General features: G+C 51.4%; 1 protein-coding gene across 5 annotated transcripts in view; it reads left to right on the top strand.

Moving 5' to 3' along the window:
• The window catches only part of C4H20orf27 (chromosome 4 C20orf27 homolog), a 172,707-nt gene that overhangs the window by 135,020 nt on the left and 15,127 nt on the right, over nt 1–22,560 (top strand). For all 5 annotated transcript variants that reach the window (XR_006280666.1, XM_038399985.2, XM_043512871.1 and 2 more), the window contains one exon: nt 14,147–14,269. Coding sequence is in view for 4 of the 5 variants with exons in the window: in XM_038399985.2 (XP_038255913.1) it covers nt 14,147–14,269 (123 nt within the window). In the remaining variant the exon portion in view is untranslated. The remainder of the gene's footprint in view (nt 1–14,146; nt 14,270–22,560) is intronic.

Raw genomic sequence — 22,560 nt, 5'->3', positions numbered from 1 at the left:
GGGAATGGATGAGTCATTACACAAGCTTATGCTCTAATAAATTTGTTAGTCTCTAAGGTGCCACAAGTACTGCTTTTCTATTTCCCCATGTTATTTCTCCCCCCACCCCACCCCCCACTGTTCCTCAGATGTTCTTGTTAACTGCTGGAAATGGCCCACCTTGATTATCACCACAAAAGGTTTTCCTCCTTCCCCCCCTCCTTCCTGCTGGTAATAGCTCATCTTAAGTGATCACTCTCCTTACAGTGTGTATGATAAAACCCATTGTTTCATGTTCTCTGTGTGTGTATATAAATCTCCCTACTGTATTTCCACCAAATGCATCCGATGAAGTGAGCTGTAGCTCACGAAAGCTTATGCTCAAATAAATTTGTTAGTCTCTAAGGTGCCACAAGTACTCCTTTTCCTTTCCACCAGCCTACTTTGAATTGCCAGTTGTCTCCTTGCTCCCACGGCAGTTTGTTAATGAAATTGATCTGTCTGATCATTCCCTCCCTTCTCCCTCCTCATTACAGCAATGATGGCTGCAGCAGATCAGTGGGTGCAGATCCTCATGGCTCTGATGGAGAGCGGGAGAGGCAGCACCCAGGCTGTCTTCCCTGAGCAGCTCCTAGTGTAGTCTCTCGGGCTCAGTACAGTCACACCCGTGCTCCCACACAATCTAACTTTCTGAGTTTTCAGAGCAGCGGAGCTCCCACTATGACCTGTGCTGGAGGATCCGTGAAGAATCTCTGTCTGGCTGTGAGATACCACAGCCCATCCTTCTGCCAACGCTCCTGCGAGCCTGTGGATTGCTGGCCCAAGGGGCGAGTGGGACACCATCCCGTCTAAGTTTGTCCCCATCCAGATGCTCCAGAGAACAATTCTGCACGGACCAGGTCCTGGGCTGCGCGATCAGCTCTGGGAATTTTAGGGCAATCTTCAACCAGGAGCAGAGCGCTGGATGTGCCCTGAAAGCTTCACTGATGGGCTAGAGCGGCGTGTGAGTTCACACAGCTGCGTCTGTGCTTTCCACACTGTGCCTGCCCAGGAGGGAAGCATCTCTGTAAACACCTGTCTGGAAGTGTGATACTCCCCCCAGGGTGCAGTAACCTTGGGAGCTGCCACAAATCCTCATCTGCTGAGAAGATAAAAATAATTTGGAAGAGGCCCCTGCATGCTTCAGTGGCTTTGGATTTTGCAAATTACAATGAAGAGTCTAAAAACACCAAGTCTTAATACTGACCAGGAGGCTGTTCAGTAACCCATATGTCTAGAATAGAGTGCCCTGCACACAAGAGAGAGGTCATTAGCCTACTGAGCTCCTGGAGCAGGAACTGTCCTTTAATATATCTGTACAGAACCTAGCACAGTGGGGCCCCAATACTAATGAAGGTGGCTAGGTGCTACCGAAGTATAAATAGACGGGGCAGAATTCCGTTTTGATTGTTATAATTTTGATGGATGAAGTCTGTCTATTTTTAAACATTTTTCTATTTTTATCTATTTAAATTTTCGCTGTTGTGGGAAATTATGAGGGTCAGACAGGGCGGGGGTTGGACAATAATTATGTAATGACAGTAAAAGCTAAGATTCAAAAACCTAAAAGCTTTGATAACCATTAAAATATCATCAACATCACATGTAAAAATATACAGAATAAATATCCTTAAATCAAACTCTGAACAGTTCTCAAGCAGCATTTATCTCACTTTGCCTAGCTATAAAATTTCTGTTATCAATGGAACCACTTTTTTCTCAGTTTGTGACAGAATGGTGAAATTGACATTTACTGATTAAAAAATCTAATCCTTCCAAGCCTCAATCTAAATGATTAATACATGTGAATCAATACATTTTGTATATGTAAATCATGTATATTTCTGTAATTAGAGATGAGCAATTATTTCACAAGGACTAGGTAACACAACAGATTTTAGCTTCTTTCTGCTTGTTGAAGATCAACACATGCAGACCCACTGAATAGGCTACTGAGAGGGTTCAGACCCTTAACGTTTAGTGCCATAGTTCAGGCCTCTACCCTGTGAGCTGAAGAAGTCAGTCAGCTTGTTGTTGGTAGTAGTAAACTGTCATAATCCTTGTGTGGACAAGTCACTAGAGGAGGATGTGACACACTTTGGGTTGTGTGTGCAGATCCTGATTTCCTTGAAATAGTTTTTCTGGGTGTGTGTCGGCAAATCACTCTGCAAATCCGATCCACAAACTACAGGACAATTTGAAATCTGAGCCATGGTGCTTCAGTCGGGATGGATCAGAAGTCACAGGCTTTCATTTGGGCCCCCTGATGGGGTGAGTGTACAAGCGTGCAGTATAAAGTTTTTCTCAGGATACTTGTGCACAAGACGTTGAAACTTGTTTCTCAAGAATGTTTGTGCCTTTTGAAAAGCAACAGGGGGTCGAACATTTACAGTTAAAAAAAAAACAACCAAAAACCCAAACACAGGCCCTTTGGCTGGGTGACTTTCAGCTCCTTTAAGTCCCTTCTGCACCTCTCAAGGCTGCTGAGGGGTGAAGCCTGCTTTAATTTTAATTGAGCTAGGCTCCGAGTCCTCCTTATGGGTTAGGGTCCTGGTGGTTCTTCTGTGTACAATAAATAGCCACATAGGGTGTATTAAAGATGTCAGCTTAGCTTGGAAGGAGAAAACACACCCATTTGAAGCATTGCTAGAGAGTTTGCTTTTGGCCTTTTGTTTCTGAATGATAAATCAGGCTGTTAGACTGACTTATTGATCTGTGTTCTCATAACAAGTAGCTCTTTAGGCGAACGTAAGAAAGGAAGCTATCTTGGTTATTTATACAGTGCCCATCACATTGATATTGGATGTCTGCCAAAGTTATGCTGTCCACATGAAGATATTCTTTCCTCCAGCCTGCTGGGACTGGGAGTCATTGTTTCCTGTCCGGGTTCTTGTGGGCAGGCTGGTGGGAGAAGTGGGGCTTGCATTTTGCTCTGAAAGCCCAGAGGTTGACTGCTCACCTTGGCTTCTAGCAAAAGACCACTGGCCCGCCTCTGAAGGTGTTTCCTGAACACCCGAGCCTGCCCTTTGGTGAGAAAGGTTCCATTGTCCCAGTAGAACGTCGCTGTGGTGGGCAGTCGTGCTCTTGTGGGGTGGGCCGGTCCCATGGAGAGACTGCGTAGTGAGAATTCAAGTCTTCAGCTTTTGCCTCCAGGAAGTCAGGGCAGAGTGGGACACAGGGTGATGGGCTTGGGGTGGTCCCTGTTGCTGAGCTGCTGTGTTCTGACTCGGGTGTAGCTGTTCCTGGGCTATGGTCTCGCACCTTAATGCAGAGAGTATTGGAGGTCCTGGATTCCTGGGTCACCGGAGAGCAGGCTGGAACTTTTCCAATGACCATTTTGTTGGAGGATGATAGTTGGTGGAATCTGAGGTGTTTGGCAGAAACACGTCAAGTTTGATGACTTTTCACCCGATCACAAGCAGGCTTCCTGGCTGGTTTACTGTGGGGAGCCCCACCAGGTGGACTGCCCCAAGGCTGAGGACCCCAGATTTCTCAGGTCCATGGCTCAGGAGTAGCCCTACCATGCATGCCACTGGAAGCTCATTGGGGCAGGGACTTGCTATGTATTTATATGGCACCTAGCACAATGTAGCCCCGATCTCAGTGTGGGCCTCTAGGCATTTCCTTTAGGAAAACCTTTGCAAAGCACTTTGAGATTAATTGATGAAAAGCATTCTGTTAATGCCAAACATCATTAATATGGAGCAAAATGTGTGTTTTCCCCTAAACATTGGTTCGTGAGGGTAGGGTGAACTGTCAGCTACTGATAGAGCTATGAATCATTCGACCTGAAGCTTCTGAAAGCATCAAAGGGGAAATCTTGGTGGTTTCAATGGATGCTATTTATCTTATTGCTTTCTTTTGTTCTTGCCCTGCCGTGCCCCTAGCAACCAGTTTAGATGCTTCAAAAGTCTTGAATCGTTGCATATAAAAGTTGAATCAGCTATGATCATCACCTAGCCTGCCAGAGCTCATGAGCTCCATTCTGCAGATTAAGACGCAGAGAACGTTTTTTGGATTGTAATTTCCCGCCCACCCCAAATGTCACTTTCCTTTGAGTCCCTCTTCAGGCATCACAGCGGTAATTGGCAAAGATTGTGGACTGTAGAGGTGCACGTTTTCGGCTTACTCGTGGCAAGCCCCTGTTTTTCTGTGTTTCTCGTGAGCTGGGGATTTGACTAATACATTTCCTCAGATGAAAAGGCTTAGCGTGGTTTGCTTTTATGTTGCATTTTTCTCTGGCCTATGAGAAATGAGAACCTACTGTGCTGATAATACTTCCCCCTCCCACCCCCTTACAATTTTCAAATGTGTGGCTGACAATAAAGCAATTCATTGTTTGAACAGAACGGATCTGCCGTTCGCCCCCACAGGTATGAGCTGTTGGTACTTCTGAACAGCTCTTATAAATATTGCCTTTTAATGTGTTTTTCATGCGGAGATGTGCTCTGAAAAGTTTGCAGACATGCACAGCTGGTTCCATAACTTGCGCCTGGTCTACACTACAAACTTAGGTTGACGGAAGCCGCCTTACGTCCACCTAATAATGTGTGTGTCTCCACTACCAGGTCCCTTCCACTGACCTAACTCACCTGTTACGTTGCCTTAATTACTCCACATCTGTGAGAGGCATAGCGCTTAATTCCATGTTGATGTGTTGACAGGCAGGCAGTGTAGACGCAGCATTGTGTAAGTTGACTGAATTGGCCTCCCGGAGGTGTCCCACAATGCTCAGCTGTGACCGCTGTGCTGAACGATTTCAACTCTGCTGCATAGCAGCTGGGTATACAGGAAAGAGCCCCTCCCCTCTTAAAGCCCCAGGAACTTTTGAATTCCCACTTCTTGTTTGATCAGAGCAGAGAGCTCGCCAGCCCAGCTGATCACGGTGGCTCAGCGCCCCAAACACCTTCCTGCCTGAAGTACACAGGAGATGGTGGATCTTATTGCTCTGTCCAGGCATAGCTCTGAACCAGCTGAAGAAATGTAGACATCTACAAAAAGATCACTCTGGACATGGCGGAGAAGGGGTACACCAGGGACCCGCAGCAGTGCCACATGAAAATCAAAGAACTTCGGCAGGCGTACCATAAGGCAAGGGAGGCGAACGGTCGTTCTGGTTCTGCACCACAGACATGCCGCTTCTACAAGGAGCTGCATGCAATTCTCGGCAGTGACCTCAGCACTACTCACAAATGCAGAGTGGACACCTCCCAGGAGTCTGAGTCCTGGGCCACCTCAGGTAACAATTTGGAGGAGGAGAATGGGAGACAAGTGAGTGGGGGATTCTCCCCAAGAGCCAGGAACTATTTTTAACCCCAGAGCAGGGGGACTGCCTCATGGTAGGACTGCCTCATGGCTGAGCGTGATGCCGGGGAAGGCACGCAAGGTTAGTATGCAATTCAATCCAACTGTAGGGGTTACATGCTTCTTTAATTTGTTTAATTTGAAGAGAGAGTGTGGTGCAGTGGGTATCTGCTTCCCAGTGGCCGCACCAGCTCTGCAGAGGGTGCCCCCGCGGAAAAGACTGTGTAGTGCACAGGGATGGCTTGGGAATCCTCCATGGAGATCTCTAGGAAGCTTTCATGGAGGTACTCTACAATCCTGTGCAGAAGGTTTATGTGGGGCGCTGCCTTATTTCTTCCACCACAGTAGGAGAATTTCCCATGCCACTCCAGGATTAACCCTGCTGGCTTTATTGCAGTACATAGTACTGCCACATAAGGATCAGGTCTGTACCCAGACGCTTGCAGCATCTGCTCCCTTGCCACCTCTATTACCCTCAAGTGCCTGATGTTGCATTGGGTCTCCTAGTGGAAATGGGGGAAGTTTTCATGACAGGTGCTCACACTGCAAACAATAGAGCATGCGATCCCCTGCCCATGGTGATTTTGGGTCCCTCAACCTTGGTTTTCCTAACAGGCCGTGGTTTGGATGGCAGGGATCAGCACTGACCTAAGAACTAACAATATCATAGAATCATAGAATATCAGGGTTGGAAGGGACCTCAGGAGGTCATCTAGTCCAACCCCCTGCTCAAAGCAGGACCAATCCCCAATTTTTGGCCCAGATCCCTGAATGGCCCGCTCAAGGATTGAACTCACCCAATGCTCAATGTCTGCAAACACACCATATCTTCCAGCATGTTACACTCTTCCCACCAAGTAGCACTGGTAATGCTCTACATAAGAACAAATGGCCACACCAGGTCAGACTAATGGTCCATCTAGCCCAGTATCTTGTCTTCTGACAGGGGCCGCTGCCAGATGCTTCAGAGGGCAGGAACAGAACAGAGCAATTTTGAATGATCCATCCCCTGTCATCCAGTCCCAGCTTCTACAGCTGAATGCATGGGGTTGCATTCCTAACCATCTTGGCTAATGGCCTATCCTCCATGAACCCAGTTATTCTTTTGGCCTTCACGACATCCCCTGGCAGCGAGTTCCACAGGTTGACGATGTGTTGCCTGGAGGAGTACTTCCTTCTCTGGGTTTTAAACCTTTGCAGACTCTGTGGGCTGGATTCCGTGGGATGAATAACAGAGAATTCCTCACAATCAGACTGTTCTCCCCTCTTCCCTTCTGGTGGGTAAGGGGGCCGAAGAGCCTGTGGCTTACGCTGAGTGGGAGGAAGTTGGGGAGTGGCGTCTCCACTGTACACCACTTTGCGCCTCCTCAGAACTTACCGTACTCGTCAGTGGGTGTGACTGGGCAACAGGACCCCGCCAGGCACAGTGGGAAGCAGGGGCTGAGCTTTTCGTAATGGTGAATGAGCAAGGAGAGCACTGTATGTTACGAATATGCAGAGCGCGGTCGAATTCACGGCAGCAATGTTAATGCTGTTACCTTCCAGTGGATCTTGGAGGAATCACCCAGGCTCTGTGCGTGCGTGTGTGAAATCCGTGGCCTGGCCTGCTTCTACTTGGCAGAGGGGAGTTCTGAAAAGTGTTCAGTGCAGCCAAAGGCAAAGCTGTTCATGTAGCTACGCGGAACGCAGGCCATAGCTACGGGATGGGGGGCAGTGTCCTGGCAAACCGCGAGTCTGCAGAGGGTTTAGGGGCCACAGGGGACCAGCAACTGAGCATGAGCGCCCAGTGCAACGCTGGAGCCAAAAGGGCGAGTACAATCGTTAGGTGCATCAGCAGGGGAGTAGCGAGTAGGAGCAGGGAGGTGGTTTCACCTCGAGGTGCAGCATTGGTGTGACCGACAGTGGGCACTGCGTGTCCCGCCGGGTGCCCGCACTTTCAAAAGCAAGTTGAGAAATTGGAGAGGGTGCGGAAAGGAGCCACAGCAGTGATTCAAATCAAATTCAAAGTGATATAAATCTCTCCTCTGTTTTTTCCACCAAATGCATCCGATGAATTGGGCTGTAGCTCACGAAAGCTTATGCTCTAATAAATTTGTTAGTCTCTAAGGTGCCACAAGTACTCCTTTTCTTTTTGCAAATACAGACTAACACGGCTGCTACTCTAAAAGCAGTGATTCAGGGGCTGGAGAAAATGCCTGAGAGTGAGAGAGTTCAAGAGCTTGGTCTGTTTAGCTTCTCGGAAAGGTGCCTGAGAGGTGATTTGATCCAAGTGTTCAATTGCCTTCCTGAGGAGAAAATGCCAGGTATTGCGGGCTCTGTAATCTCATGGAGAAAGGCAGGACAAGACCCAATGGCTGGAAGTTAAAGCCCGACATGTTCGCATTAGCAAGAAGGCAGGTTTTTGACAGGGTGGGTGATTAACTGCTGGAATAAACCACCCAGGGAAGGGGCAGATTCTTTGTCTCTGTGTGTTCCCATAAGCCTGGCTGCCTTTCTAGAAGGTGCTTCAGTCCAGCGGTTCTCAACCTTTTTGGACTCAGGACCCCTCTGTAAATGTTCCAGGCCTGTCGCGACCCAGGGGTGGAGGTCCTGGGGCAGAGCCGTAACTAGGGGTTTTAGCTTCTGGGGCGAGCAAGCATATTTGCACCCTCTGCCAGCAGCGATGTATGAGGGGAGGGGACATGTGGGACCACGTCCCTGTCCCCCTCCGCTTTTTGGTTGTGCCCCCTCTCTCCACCCAGACAGGCTGGGTGATCTGCTGAGGTGAGTCAGGAGGTAGAGATGGCACTCCTTCCCCAAGCTCCGCTCTACAGGGCTCGCCCAAGCTGCCTGGCATTATTGACCCTGAGCTGCCCCTGCAACCACGCCCTGGTGGTTACAGCCCTGCCCTGGGGTAGTTCAGTCGGGTGCTGCCCCCCAGGGGGGTTGGGTCCTGCCTGACACTCACCCCACAGTGGCGTCTCCTGTAGATGCTGTGCTGTGGGGCTGGCTGGGCTTGGCTCTCCCCTCCAGGGTTGCAGTGCTGCTCCGGTTTGGCCCCACCTCTCTGACTGGACAAATTTGGGTGAGTGGAGTTGTGCCCTGGCTCACAGGGTAGAAAGTAGCCTATGGGAAATAGGGCCTGATTCCGGGAGACTCCTGGTGAAACCAGGAGGGTTGGCAACCCTATCCGTTGGTGAGACTGAAGCTGGCTTCCCCGTGCTAAACCAGAATTACCCCCCACTTCTCCAATCCACTTGGCTTGTCACGTGCCAGAGCTTCACCCAAGATAGAACTTTTCCAGCAAGTTTTGAGCAAATTACAGGAGGCATTTTGGAGACTTGGGAGGTTGGCTGGTGGTTTATATTACAACAATGTCCAGAGCCCAGCGACCCCCATCAAAGATCAGGGCCCCATTGTGCTGGGTGTTGCACATATCTTAGAAGCAGGAATGGTAGATAGCGCCACCTAGAGTTAAGGTTACCTGACACTTCCCATTACAAGACCCTGTTTTCAGTTGCTTGTAACTTTGCCAAACTTTAACCTGTTGGGCTGGAATTTTCCACACTCGGCATCTGACTCCAGCTGATTTTTTTTAAAAGTTTTAGCAAAAATAGTTCAGTTCTTTGAGAACCGAGTTTTGGGGAAAATGCATTGTTTTGCCCATGTTAGAAAAAACAACTCCTCTTACAACAGTTTTGAGATGCTCTAGCATCCCCCATGCTTTGGCATAGGGACTTGAAACTAGGCCTGGGTCTAGCTCTGGTATCAGAGAGATGCCCTCTGCCATCCCGGGGAAAAGCTGCCCAAATCTGGCCAAGTCATAAGCTATTGAAAAATTACAGTTTGCACATGCATATTTAACACCCTTGTGATTTGCACCCGTGCAAGGCTCTGAGCCTTGTGGGAGTAAAGTGTACCAAAAATGAGAAGGCAGAGCACAGTTCTACTCTGCTGCATAGGTCAGGCTTGATAATGACCCTAAGACCCAGAGGAAGAACCGTCAAGTTGGAGCCTTGTGACCTGACCCCGAGGGGATTCGACCTCAGGTGTTAGGTTTGGGTTGGGGCAGGCGTGGAAATGGCTGAGGATGCTTGGATCAGGTTTGGGTCAGGCTTTACAATTAGGCCTGAGCAGAGCGGGGACGGGTGCTGGGGGTTGACTTGGCAGAGTTTGGACCATGGCAAATAGTCCTTTATTTACATGGGCTAGTGGCTGGCAGAGGCAGCCCTGCCAAGGGAGGGAGCGATGTGCTCGCACCAGCTGTTTCCTGCCTTGATAGACAGACTCAGCTGCCAGGGGAGCAGTGTGGCCAGCTGGGACACCGCACCGGGCGCCCCCTGCCCAGCACCCTGCCTTGCCCGGCGTGGAATAGCTCATGGGGCCTGCTGCATCACTTTGGGAAATCCAAGGAGGAGGAGCTCGGGGGGCTCTGCCAGTGGGTACTGCCCCCGCTCTTCCCCCCCGACCCACCCTGTGCCCAGATCCTTGCTGCGGGGCTGGACAGGAGGTGGCAGCAGATGGGGGGGCTGCCCCGTCCTGCGGGACAATTGGGCCATCTCACTGTCTGGGGGTGCGGAGGGCTGTGGCAGGGCTGGGGTGTGGGCATGGGTGGCCCCCGGCTCCTGGGGGCAGAGCGGTGGGTCAGGCAGGTTTGGGAAAGGCAGAAGGAGATAGGTCTATTTGAAGCACCCCAGCCATGCTGGTCCATTGGCTCCAGCTCCTGCTGTATTGTGCCTGACCTTGCCACCCAGCCCAAACCCAGCGAGACGTGGCTACAAGTGCCAGATTCAGGTTGGATGTGAAAACAACTCAGTGCTCCAGGGCAAGATTCAGATTGTCTGTGAGCTAATCTTGTTCGGGTTAGGCTTTAAAATGAGCCCTGAGCAGACCAATAATTCAAGTTCATTTTGGTCCTTAAATTGCATTTGAGGAAACTAGCTAAGCGTAACTACCCGGAGGCCAGAGATCATCTGTTGCTCTGTTGGAAGTTGCTCTCTCTGAGCCAGATGGTGCCAGGCCTTATTAGCCATCTCTCCAATTAGGCCTGGGGGGAAGCCTTCTCCTGGGCCGCCATCTGGCCAGCCAGATGCATCCCTAACACCGTAGATTTCCCTACTTCCTGTCCCTCTCCTGCCTCTCCTCATTTGCCTGTTGTTCCTTAAAACACCTGGGTTCATTGCTTCCCTATCAGTCTGTCCACTCCTTTTTCCTCTCCTTTGCTCAGTCATCTGGCTGCCTGCAAAGCGGCCCGGGGTTAGACTTTGGCATGAGGAATCAGGATTCCTGGGTCTGTTCCCAGCACCATGTATGTTGCTTCTCGCACCTCACCCTGCTTCACCAAGTGTCGTTGTTGCCATTTTACAGTTAGGGAAACCGAGGCACCGAGCTGGGCTGTGAGAGCTAGGAATAGAACTCCCAGTCAGTAGACAGGGCCTGATCCTGAGATGTGCTAGTTATTTGCAGTTCCCTTGGACTTCAGCATGAATTGCGGGTGCTCAGCCCATCTTGGGATCATCGGGGGAACTCCTGCGTGTGACTGATACACAGTCTGCCTTGCCAGGGCCACTCCCTCAGACTCAAATGGTGATGGCCAAGTGGCTAATCATTGTGTCTTGCTAATTACCAGCGTACGCCAACCTAGCACGTTGGGTCTTGGGCATTTACTGCAATGCCCCTATTACATCATAATCTCTTTGGAGCAAGGACCCACGAGGCATTCGGGCACGTGAAGGGTGTGGCAACTTTTGGGCACTGTGTGAAAATACTACAGCATTGAGGGTAATCGTGCAGAATTCCAAATGGGTATGTTGTGTGTAATGGACCGGAGAGCTGGTGAGAGAGAGTTCTGTGTGCCTGGCTGTGATCACATGACATGGGTCAGTGTTATGACATGTTGTATCTCTATCCATCAGCTGCTGGGCTGCCTTTTGTTTGTCGGTTTTGGCATCGCTCTGGAATCTCTCTCAGTGGGACGTATTGCTCCCTTAACGTGTCCCTGTTGGTTTAAATGCTGTGTCCCAAATGGTAGGAATATCTCTTGCGTCCTGTTCCTGAGACAAATTGTGCACCTGTTTGATCATCTGCATTCGCAGACTGCTCTTCACCTCCAGCGCATATGAGACTTCCGGTTGCACTGGTTCAAACTCTTAACGAAGCTTGTGCCCAACTGGCACCCCTCACGTGCAAATGCAGTTACTGTGAATGTGCACAGAAAGTGGGTATTTGCACCTACCTTATTTTCACACACAGTAACAGAAATTGCTCATGCAATTGGCACTCAGTGTTACCACATGCAGCTTTCCACTTAACTTTGAATATTGGGATGTTGATCTTTATTGTAAAAGTGACCCTGATAGCCCAGGAGCTGGGACAGCTGATGCTTGGGGCTAATGCCAAGTGTACCAGAGCAGCTTGGCCGTAGGGCTTGCAGTTCTTCCATTTTGCTCCTCCTCAGCCTCCATACACCAGCAAGCAATCTGCTCCAGTTCGCCACTCTGCCCCAGGTGCCCCAGTGAAAATGGGTTCTATAAGTCTGCATGGGGTGGTGAACGGGTGGGGCCATCCAAGTTTGTGGCCTCTGCTTATTTTCACTCGGGCCTAGTGCAGAGGGAGAGGGAAAGGCAGGGTGTGAAGGGCGAGGATCAGTGTGGAGAAATGGTGCTGAACCCTGGCTTTGCCAGCTGCTGCCAGATGGAGGGAGTGTTGAAGGTAGGGCTTCCACCCATCCGGATTTTACCCAGACACTCTGGGTTTTGGCATCTGTGTCTGGGTGCCATTTAAGGTTGCCAGGTGCCCAGTTTTTGACCGGAAAGTCTGCCTGAAAAGGGGATCTGGCAACCCTAAATGGCACCTGAACCGAAAGTCCGGTTACCACAGGTTGGGGAGAGGTGCCGGGTTATTAACCCGTGCCAGTCCCTGCTCAGCTGGGGCCACCTCCTACCTGCAGGCAGGCTCCTTGAGACAATCCAGCAAGTGACAGGGATGGGTCCTTGGGGTAGAGGTGGGGCAGGTCCTCGGGGATAGAGGTGGGGCGGGTCCTCAGGGTGAGAGGCGGGGCCTTGGGGGAGGAGGCAGGGCCCAGCAGTTAGAAAGTGGCAACACTAGTTGAAGGGGGCTACACCAGCAGCAGTGGCTGGAAGGGGATCCCTGCAGAGGCAGGCTGTGTACTAAGGGGCCCTGAGGCATATACAAGAGCAGCTGCACCTTTCTCAACCTGAACCCCCCTCCCCCCGCCCCGGCAGGGGCTACGTGGCTGCAGAGCACATAGTACAGTGCGACCCAGATCCGGATTGGGGCCTCCGGGTGCTGCTGCAGTTCAGACCCTAAACAAGGGCAGCATGTGCTCCTGTAGCAGTTGCAGCATGTCCGGCCCCGGCTCTGCACCCCCCGCCCCCCGAAGCATAGTGGGGGCTCGAAGCACCTTTTCACCGCGGGCTGAGCAGGGCCTGCGAATGACTCCTTTTTAGTCGCACTGGCAAAGCGCATGCGGTGTCCCCATCTAGCGGCTGGTCCACAGCGGATAAAAGCCCACTAGTGCTGCCAGCCAGAGGAGTTGCTCCTTCAGCTCAACCGGGCGGTGCAGCAGTGCTGAAGGGCTGAGGTTCGAACCCCGCTGAGGACCCTGGGCTGGGTCGTTACACTTGCTAGATACAGTGGGATTCAGCTCCGGTGATTCCCACCTACAGTGATCGCTCAGCTCAGGCTCCAATGTGAATTCTTTGAAGCCATTTCCTGTTGCTGCACTTCCTCGCCTCCCCATGGCTGCTCTGTGGGGCGCTGGGTTAGAGGAGTGGGTGGGTCGTCAGCTCTGACTGGCTTTGCTGTCAAAGACGGCGAATCAAGTCACCTCCCTGGCCCTCCTGATTAGGGACGGTTCATGCCACCGGCTCAGCACAGACGCACCTAGCAGAGTTCTCTCGGTCCGTTGGGCATCTGGGAAACATCACCTGCTCTCCTCTGATGGATTAAAGCCCCAGGTCTGTGCAGATCAGCCCCGGCTCCCCAGCCCCGCACAGACAGATGCATTAAGGATCTGTGAGCCAAACCGTCAGTTTGCTGGGTGGAATGGCCTCCTGGCATGGGCCACTGGTCATGGCGGAGATGCTGGGCCCGGGCTCTGCAAAGCCCCCCGCCCAGTCAATAGAGGGACGCTTCCCAAGCCCAGCTGCAGGGAGCCAGGAGAGCATCTCCCTGCCCAGAGCCTGGTGTCGCTGCAAAGCTCCCGCGCTCTGTGATGGACAGGACTGATCTGAAGCACCGGCTGGTGCTCGGTAGAGCTCCAGAGCAGATGTTTTCTGAGCACACTGACTCTCCAGCCCAGGGAAGTGAGGGGGATCTATAACCTCGCCAACCATAACCCCTTCCCAGCGTTACCACCTGGCTCCTAGAGAGTGCCCAGGGCCAGTCACCAAGTGTTTTACTAGAAAGTAAGTATCTTTATCCCCATTTCAGAGATGGGGAAACCGAGGCAGTGGGTGAACATGGGAAAGTCACTTCAGCAATCCAGTGGTAGAGCCCAGGTCTGCTGAGTTCCAGTCCCATGCTTTATCCATAAGGCCACGCTGTCTCCCAGCTCCTGCTTGCCAGCTGGTTGCCCCAGTCCCTTTCTGGCTCCAGGCACCATGTGGGAATGGGTGCCTCTGTCCGAGAGCTGTACAGCCCTGTCGCAAGGTGGGGCTACATATGTATGGAGTGCAGGGGATGTTGTGGCACCCAGAGGTGACACTGCCATGACCAACGGAAATCAGGAGTAGACCAGATCTCCCAGCTCTAACCCCTGCACAACGCTGCCTTCAAGAGGCTTGGCTATTGACTCTTGGCTTTAATTTCTTCTCCATTCCAGGCTACAGTGTTAAGTGTGAGTACACCGCGCACAAAGAAGGGGTCCTGAAAGAAGAGATGTTGCTGTCCAGCGAGACCCATGATGGTGCCTGCATCAAAGTGGTGGTTCAAGCCCGGGTCATGGGTAGGTATCCCTTTAAACACCGCTGGAAACAGGGCCTGGAGCCTTTCACTACACGGGCCGCCTGGAATCCAGCCCTGGTGAGTGACTGCGGTCTGATTAGCGGCTGCGGCCCACTGCTAGGGGATTTAGAACGCATCAGGCAAGGTGTTTCCAGTAGAGAGAGAGATCAGCCAGCGCACTGGTAAGATCTCTCCTGGAATCCTGTGCACAATTTTGGGTACCCATGTTCCAGAAAGAGGCATTCGGATTGGCACAGGGCAGAGGAGGGTGGGTAGGATGGCCCAGGGAATGGAGAGCCTGTCTTAGGACAGCACGCTGGAAGAGCTTGGCAAAATGCAGGCTGAGGGGGGATCTGATTGCTCTGTAAATACACTGGGGGCAGGGAACCAAGGAGGGAGAAGAGCTAGTGAAGCTAAAGGACAGTGGTGGCCCAAGAGCCAATGGGGAGAAACTGGTCGGGAGTCAGTTCAAGCTGGAAATGTAAAGAGTGGGGGGAACACATGGTCGGAGCAGCGTGGGGCAGGGAAGACAGTGTCTCACTAGTTTGAAGATGGCGCTTGCTTGGCATGTGATTGGGACGGTATGTTGGGGTTGCATGTGATAGCAGGGGCTGGGCTCGGGCTGGGCCCTTGCAGTCCGGAGCCCCCATGTGATCTGGGTTTGGATGTGGATGTTTCATAGGTCTGCTTGCTCCAGGGCCGCAGACCGAAGTTGCTTCGCAAGCAGGACGATGACCCCAATGCTGGCCCCTGGCTGGGTAAGAGGGCGTCAGGGACCGAGAAAGAGAAGCAGGTTCCCACCCTTGGGGACGGGTCCAGTGGTTTGGGCGCTAGCTGGGGACTTGGCGAGACCATGCTCTGCCACAGATTGGCCATGTGACTTTGGGCTGGATTTTTCAATGTATTTAGGTGCCTGAGGGCTTCTGAAAATCCCACCCAGCGCTTACCTGCATCTTTAGGTGCTAAATCCCTTGACAAATCTGGCCCATAGTCTCCGTGCCTCAGTTTCCCACCCATCCAATAGCGAAATCAGCATTTTCCCATTGTACATGAACGATTGCGAAGCACTGAGAGGATAGAGACCCCATAAGTACCTGAGGTGCCCCCTGTTATTTGCCTAAAGAGTGTGGGAGAAAAATAGGAAGGCTGGGGGAGGGGTTCTTAACTGCAGCAGCCATCTGCACTCGTGTCCACACCGCTATAGACACCCCATGCTGTATGCTGGGCCGCATGCTATGGAGATCTGACAGATCCACACTCCGTCACTGTCCCCTTGGGCCAGGGGAACGTCGCTTGGCTTCACCGGGATGCCGTGTTTACGGGGGCTGGGGTTTCCCAGCGAAGGGGAGCTAGGGGAGGCACGTGGGGGGTGTCTCTTGCCATTCTCAAGCCAGCCATGTGGGCTTGAATTGTCTGATTGTGAATTTGCTTCCCCTCTGCGTGAAAGTTACGACGTGGGGCATCCCCCTGTGTGCATCTTGGGCAGGGCTGGGGCAAGAGGTGGTGCGACACTTTAAATCTGCCTTAGGAGCTTGGCTGGAGTGTCGCACCAAGGCTAGGAGCCAAATGGACGCCCAGATTTGGGGCCGGGAAGGAATTACCCCCAGCTCAGATGAGCAGGGCCCTTGGGGGTTTTCACCTTCCTATGCAGCTTGGGGCACGAGCCGTCTGATGGATCACGTGGGCACATCTCGCCTGATCAGCCTCCTTGGGCACTGGCCGCTCCCCGGTCCCTCCTGTCCTCTGCTTGGGCCACACAGCAGTTCGGTCTCCCGGGGACTGAAATGCCGAGTCTGACCCAAGTGACCGGGTTCCACGCGGGGTAACAGGGCGGAACGAAGCGGCCTGGCCTACGCAGGAGGGCGGACTAGAGCAGTGTTTCAAATCGAGCAGCTGTTGTCCCAAGTGTATTTACTGAGCTAGCCCCTTACTGGCTGCGTCTCCCAGCGGTTTCAGTAGAAGTTTCAGATGCTCAAGCCCCTGCAGAATTGGGCCCTGGCTCGGGTCAGAGGAGTCCTCTGTCTCAAAGGTGCCGACTTCCCCACTTCACCCTGGGTGTTCAACCCCCCGCCGCCCCCGGCCCTGCCCCCACTCCAACCCTTCCATGTGGCCCCGCCCCGCCTCTTCCCCAAAGTCTCCGCCCCCTCCCTGCTCCTATTCCAACTCCTTCCCCAAATCCCCACCCCGGGCCTCTTCCCTGAGCATGCCACGTTCCCACTCCCTCCCCCCCCCCCGCACGCCTCCAAATAGCTCCTCCCCTAGAGCCCAGGAGAGCTCTGCACCTTGTGCTGGATGGCGTATCAGCCCCCGTGCATATCTTATCCTAGTGCAACTAGAACGCAGCAGCACTAACGGAGCGATTGAGCTGGCAACAGCAGCTGTTCTCTCTTTGAGCTGTGAACAGCAAAATCCCATGCTGAGGACTTTAGACAAAATATTGTACCTGGCGCTATGAATTTCCACAATGCTCTGCAAACCTACAGCTGCCTCCCCTGCCCTGAAGAACTAAATAAGGCAAGATGAAATGTAGGGTGCTGTGTGTGAGTGGGGCAGGTCCATATAGAGGATAATAGCCTACTACTGCTGTTGTTCAGCTGAGCTGATGCCTTTAGCTCAAGTGATGGAACTCTGGGTTTTGGTGCAAAAGGGTCAGGGTTCAACCCCTGTTGTCTGCCTGGTGTGTGTCTTGGGGGTTCACAGACAGAGACAGTAACAGCTCAGGAGCGGAAGGTTGCTGTGGGGGTCATTGATAAGGGAGGAGGAATTGTTTGAGGTAAGTTGCTGTAGATTGTCTCCAGGTAAGCAGCCCCCATCTCCTGCCTACTTCCAAGCAGGTACAGTGTAGGGGGAGAGCCCCATGGGTTCAGGGCGTCCCCTAGCTAACATGCAGAGTTTGTTGGTGTTTCTGTCCAGAAAGGGCTGCTTGTGTTTTACCCCTCGATTCACAGATTCTGAAGCTGATCTCCTAGTCTAACTTCCTACATAACACAGGCTGGAGACCTGCCCTGAATGAATTCCTTCGAGCTAGATTCCTTTGGGTCTCCTTTAAGAGAGAATTTTGTGGGGCTTTTTCCTCCTCTTATAACCAAGTGTCTCAATAAGACCCAGTTCTTGGAGATGCTGCTTGACAGGTGTTGGGGGGGGGGTACTACCCCCTGGCAGTTAATGGAGGGATGTAATTCAAATTCTTGATTGGCTTCCCAAAGCCACATGAACCTGGCCAAAGGTGTAAACAGGGGCGGAGGTGTCGGGCCTCTGTCAGAGGTGGGTACAATCCATCAACAGCTGGATCTCACAGAGGCTGGAGCTCAGGGGGTCAAAGCAGGCAAAGCAGGTGAGTTAGAGAAATGAATTGCACTCCTGAATGGCTCTCCGTCCACTTGGGGCCGTACTTGGTTCCTGAGGAGCCTATCGCTGACCCTCGGTGTACCCCAGAGTAAATGCACTGATAGGAACGTGAGATCGTACGATCTTACACACCTGATGCCTCATCAGACTTGTAGTTGCTGGCTTCTAAATCTTACCGCAATGCACCTTAGTCAAAGTTAAAAGGGGTATGGGAGCTGCTCAGCAGCTAAGGCTCAGACCTGCGGGAAGCAAGAGATAGAGCGTTCTGTTCCCTGGCCCTGCAACCTAGCAACTCACTCAACCTCTCTGAGCCTGTGAACCCCCTGACACGTACTCCAGGCAGCTAATGGGGTTTGAACCCTGGCCCTTTCGCTCCAAAACACAGAGTTCCATCCCTTGAGCTAGAGGTGTCAACTCAGCCGAGTAGCAGAAGTAGTAGGCTATTATTCTCTATCTGGCTCAGTCCGTAAAATGGGTCTGCTTGTCCGGGGGGTGTGTGTGTGTGTGAATTGTCATTGGTAGTCGTTTGTCGAGTGCTTTGAGACCCATGGATGGACATGCCCAGTGCCAGTCACCACAGCAGTGATATTAGCACTGAGCGTGTCCTGCTGTCCACCCTTCCTGCAGCCCTGCCTTCGGGCACTGACTCTCGTGCAGTCTGCTGTCGCTGTGTCCCCCATTCCACCTGAGCCGGCAGCGCACCACTGACTCGGCTGGTGGCTGGGTGGAAATGCTGTTGGCTCGTCACATGGTGGCTTTTTTGTTCCCCACCCACACGGGCTGCTGGGGCGGGTCCTTGTCCTCCCATAAGTGAAACTGGCCTGCCCAGCTACGCTGTCCAAGCTGAGCAATATGCAGACAGCAGACTAGGGCACCAGTCTTGCAAACACAGGCACGACTCCAAGCACATTACACAGCCCTGACGTGGCTGAAGCACGTGCCGAAGGGTTTGCAGGATGGAGGCCTGGATTTTAAAAGATTTTTTCCCCCCGATGTTACTAATCTAGTTATTATTAGTAGCACCAGTTGGAGACATAGAGCTTGTTTCCAGGCCAGAGTTTAACCCAACAGTGCTCCCTTAATTCCCTGAGCTTCTTATCAGCCCCGCTCCAGCATAAGGGGTGACTCATCCCAGCAGAGCTCCCACCGACCCTAATAACAACAAAAAAAAATAGCTGAGAAAATTAGGCTTGAAGAACAGCAGTGGACAAAACAGCTTTTCAAGCTCTGAAACCGAAATCCCCTGGCACCTGCAGCTGACACTTGGCATCACGGCCAACGCTGCCTGCCAACGGAGTGATAACCGTCTCGGATGGAGGGAGAGAGAATGGGGAGCCAGGACATATAAGGCCTGATCCAAAGCTTCGAGCAGTCAATGTGCAGCTCCATTGACTTCAGCAGCCTTTGGATCAGCTCCTTACAACGGATCAGCAAGGTAGGGCTTGTTGTACCTCTGGCTGCTCTCAGCTGCATGGCTCGGGAACAGCTGGATCTGTACCTCTTCCTGGAAGGCAGCGCTTGTGTCTGCGAGTGCTAAGGCGGTGCCATTGCTCGGGGCACGGGCACCCAGTGCAATTTAGATCTACCGCGAGGAGAGCTGCAAAGGTTTCCGTTGAAACGGCCGGGTTCCAGCACAGACACAGCCCTGCATCGTGCAGCTCCTCGCTGCAGCGTTCTACGGGCTGTGCGTCTCTGCCGTTCCCCGGCAGATCAAAATGGGCGGCTCTGCTCAGGCAATGCAGCAAAAGTGGCGTTGGCTGAGCTCTTGGGCAGGAGCTGCTGGAGATGGACTGGGCTGCTTAAAATGGCCTCCCCCAGCCTCTCAAAGAGCTGAGGTAATAGCCACAGGATCAGCACGTGGGAGGCCCAGGTAAGTGTGTAGGCCAAAGGCAGCAGTGACTTAAATGGAGGTGTGGATTATACCTGAGGTGTAAGCAGACACCCAGACGCCCTCACGCTGAGCGTGTGCTGTGATTGTAATCGCAGGCCACGTTGACATCTTGGTGAACTGGTGTGAATCCGGAGTAACTTGGGAGTGGCAGGCTGAGTTTACACCAGTGTGACGGAGATCGGGGTCTGACCTGATCAGAGGGAAAGGAATGTCACTTGGCATTCAGTGAGCGTCGCTCATGCGCTGAAGGAGTGGAAAGCGGCTGCTTTGTCTGTCAGTTGCTTTTCTCTGTGAGTCGCTCCCTATACCAGACCCGGGGCTTAAATCTTGAATCCCAAACACTGAATTTGGTGCTAAAATATGCTGACTTCACTCTGAACTCAAACTTACCTATGACACAGGAGCAACAGCATGATCCAGATCGACAGAGAACCAGGAGTCAGGAGACCTGGGGTTTCTCCCTGGCTCTGCCACTGGTGCATTGGCACTCCAGGAAACCTCCCTGTGCCTCAGTTTACCCATTTGGAAGGTGAGGAATGGACTTACCTGCTTGTCTTTTTACAACTAGAGGAGAACTTGTTCAGCCATCAGTGCCCACCACAGCCAGTCATTTCTCTTCAGCTAATGTGACGTGCCCAGAGGCCACGGTGATGGGTGCCCATAAGGAGAGGGACGGGTAGTTAGTGTTAGACATGCCCTAGCAGCCCCCTCGGATGGGGTTTTCCAATCTGTCTCAACTCCTTGCTGCCACCTGCTGGTTCTGTACAGGATTCAGCTTTCGCTCTCTCCCTGGTTTAATTAGAGATGACTTTCTCCTTAAACGCATTACGATCTGCAGAGGGCGGCTTTGGAGCTGATTCTGTATAATCTCTCCTTTCCCTCTGAATAATTACCCAGCTTTGGACACATCCTATTAATGGGCCCGACGCTGTTTGTAGCAGCCGTGTTAGTTCCATGCTGGACCCCCCGCTGAGCCAGGGGCAGGGTTGGGTGGCAGCATGGGGGAGCTATGCTGCTGTAGGGCCTGGGAAGTGACGGCAAGGTGGTTCTGGTTTGGGGGTCCCTGTGGCAAATACGCTGCCCGCTAGGGAGGGCTCCTGAAGGAGAAAATAAGGCTGTGGAGGGAGACCGGCAGGGTCTTTGCCCAAGCCTCTGTCCCAGCTAGGCCAGGCTCTGCTCCGAATTACATCGGCTGCAGTGACTCCCTTTGCTTCAACATCAATGAGATCAGGCCCCAGGGCGCTGGCCCTAGGTCCCCAAGGAACCTGGTGTCCTGGCATCTCCTTTCTCAGGCTAGTGGCTTTACAGCACATCGCACAAGGAGACAGTGGCCCCGATTCAGCAAAGGATTTAAGCGCATGCTTAAAGTTAAGTACGTGCTTTGTGGAATCAGAGCTGGACAATTCTAAGGAGGCAGGTTGGAGGTTCCCTTGCAGAAGGTCCAATCTGGAGCCATCTTTTACAAGTATCAGCCCTCGAATTAATATCCTGCCTATGTTAACATCACACTGGGCAGGAAATTTGTTTTCTCTGGTGCTGGCACATGAATGGAGTTAATGAACTGGAGATGAAGCCGAAGTGAGATGAGGGGGCAATTAGCAGTGATGTGCAGAGCAGCCTGCCCCCTGGCTCGGCAGATGGGAGTAAAGATTGAGCAGCAGATCCAATGAAATGTGTTTTTTAATAAAACTTCAAAACTGCAATAAAAGCCCCAGGAAAACTGGAGTTTTGCAGTATTTTGGAGCTGATTTTGCTGCAGGGAAGTGACTGGCCGTCCTGCGACTCCTGGCACAGTCGGGAAGGAGGTTGCTGTGGGGAGCAGAGAATTGTGGGGTGTATGGGAAGGTTCCCAGAAGCACAGAGATGGACCTAACCCAAACCAACCTGTCTGCTGACTGACCAGCTTCACCTTCTGAAGGTCAAAAATGGACCTTTCCTCCTAGAACAGCACCCCTAGTAGCTGGGCTAGGAAATGGGACAGCCCCCAAAGTCCTCAGGCCCAGGAGACAAGCGAGTCACCCGAGGGATAATTTTACTTTTTTGGGTGTATTCTAAATGCAGGGGGGTCTGATTTAAATCCAGGCGCTTTAAATCACCAATGGGAAGGCCTCAATTTAAATAATCAGTTTTAATCAACTTTTCCATTGGTACTTCAAAAAGAAAAGGAGGACTTGTGGCACCTTAGAGACTAACAAATTTATTAGAGCATAAGCTTTTGTGAGCTACAGTTCACTTCATCAGATGCATCCAATGAAGTGAGCTGTAGCTCCCGAAAGCTTATGCTCAAATAAATTTGTTAGTCTCTAAGGTGCCACAAGTCCTCCTTTTCTTTTTGTGAATATAGACTAACACAGCTGCTACTCTGAAACCTGTCATTATGTATTGGTACTTCAGTTATTTTCTAAAGAAAGGTACATTCTACTTGCTTGATACAGCCATTAAAACATCTTCATTTACAACTAAAGAGAATCTTTACTCTAGGCTGGTATCTCTTTTTGCTTCCTAGTGGGATGCACTGTAACTACGTAATTCTATTTAAGCAATTACTGTATATAGCCTAATGTTTTCAGATTCATATTCATTCATTGTACATTTTTAGTATGCTAGAAAATGGTGAATGACGTTGCTTATTTACTAGATAATTAACTTATTGGCCATGATTTCTTTCAAGCTGCATTGGGATGGTAATTGGATTTTAATTAAACACAGGCCAGCCTATAAAATTTATTGTTACTAAACAAAACAAGCCCTGACTGCAATACGTAAGCTATTGTGCCATATTTATAGAGCTTGACCTGAAAAGTAAGATGTTTACCCCTGATTCTTTATATAGAGAACCTTTAACTCACAGTTTTTGATAGAGGCTCGTGGATTCAGCATTTATATTTTGTAGTTAAATATGTTAAGAGATTATAATAAACTTAGGCCCTTGACATATTTTGTGTTAAGTTCAGATTTCTTTTTAAATAAGTTTATTTTTAAAAAGAAAAACTTTTTATAATTTAAATAACATAAAAATATCCAATTTTAAGCAAAAAACCCTGATTTCTCTC

Source organism: Dermochelys coriacea, chromosome 4 (genome assembly GCF_009764565.3).
Source record: "Dermochelys coriacea isolate rDerCor1 chromosome 4, rDerCor1.pri.v4, whole genome shotgun sequence".
In the NCBI taxonomy this organism is placed as follows: domain Eukaryota; kingdom Metazoa; phylum Chordata; order Testudines; family Dermochelyidae; genus Dermochelys; species Dermochelys coriacea.
Note: the sequence above shows the minus strand (reverse complement) of the source record. Positions and strands in the feature narration are given on the sequence as shown.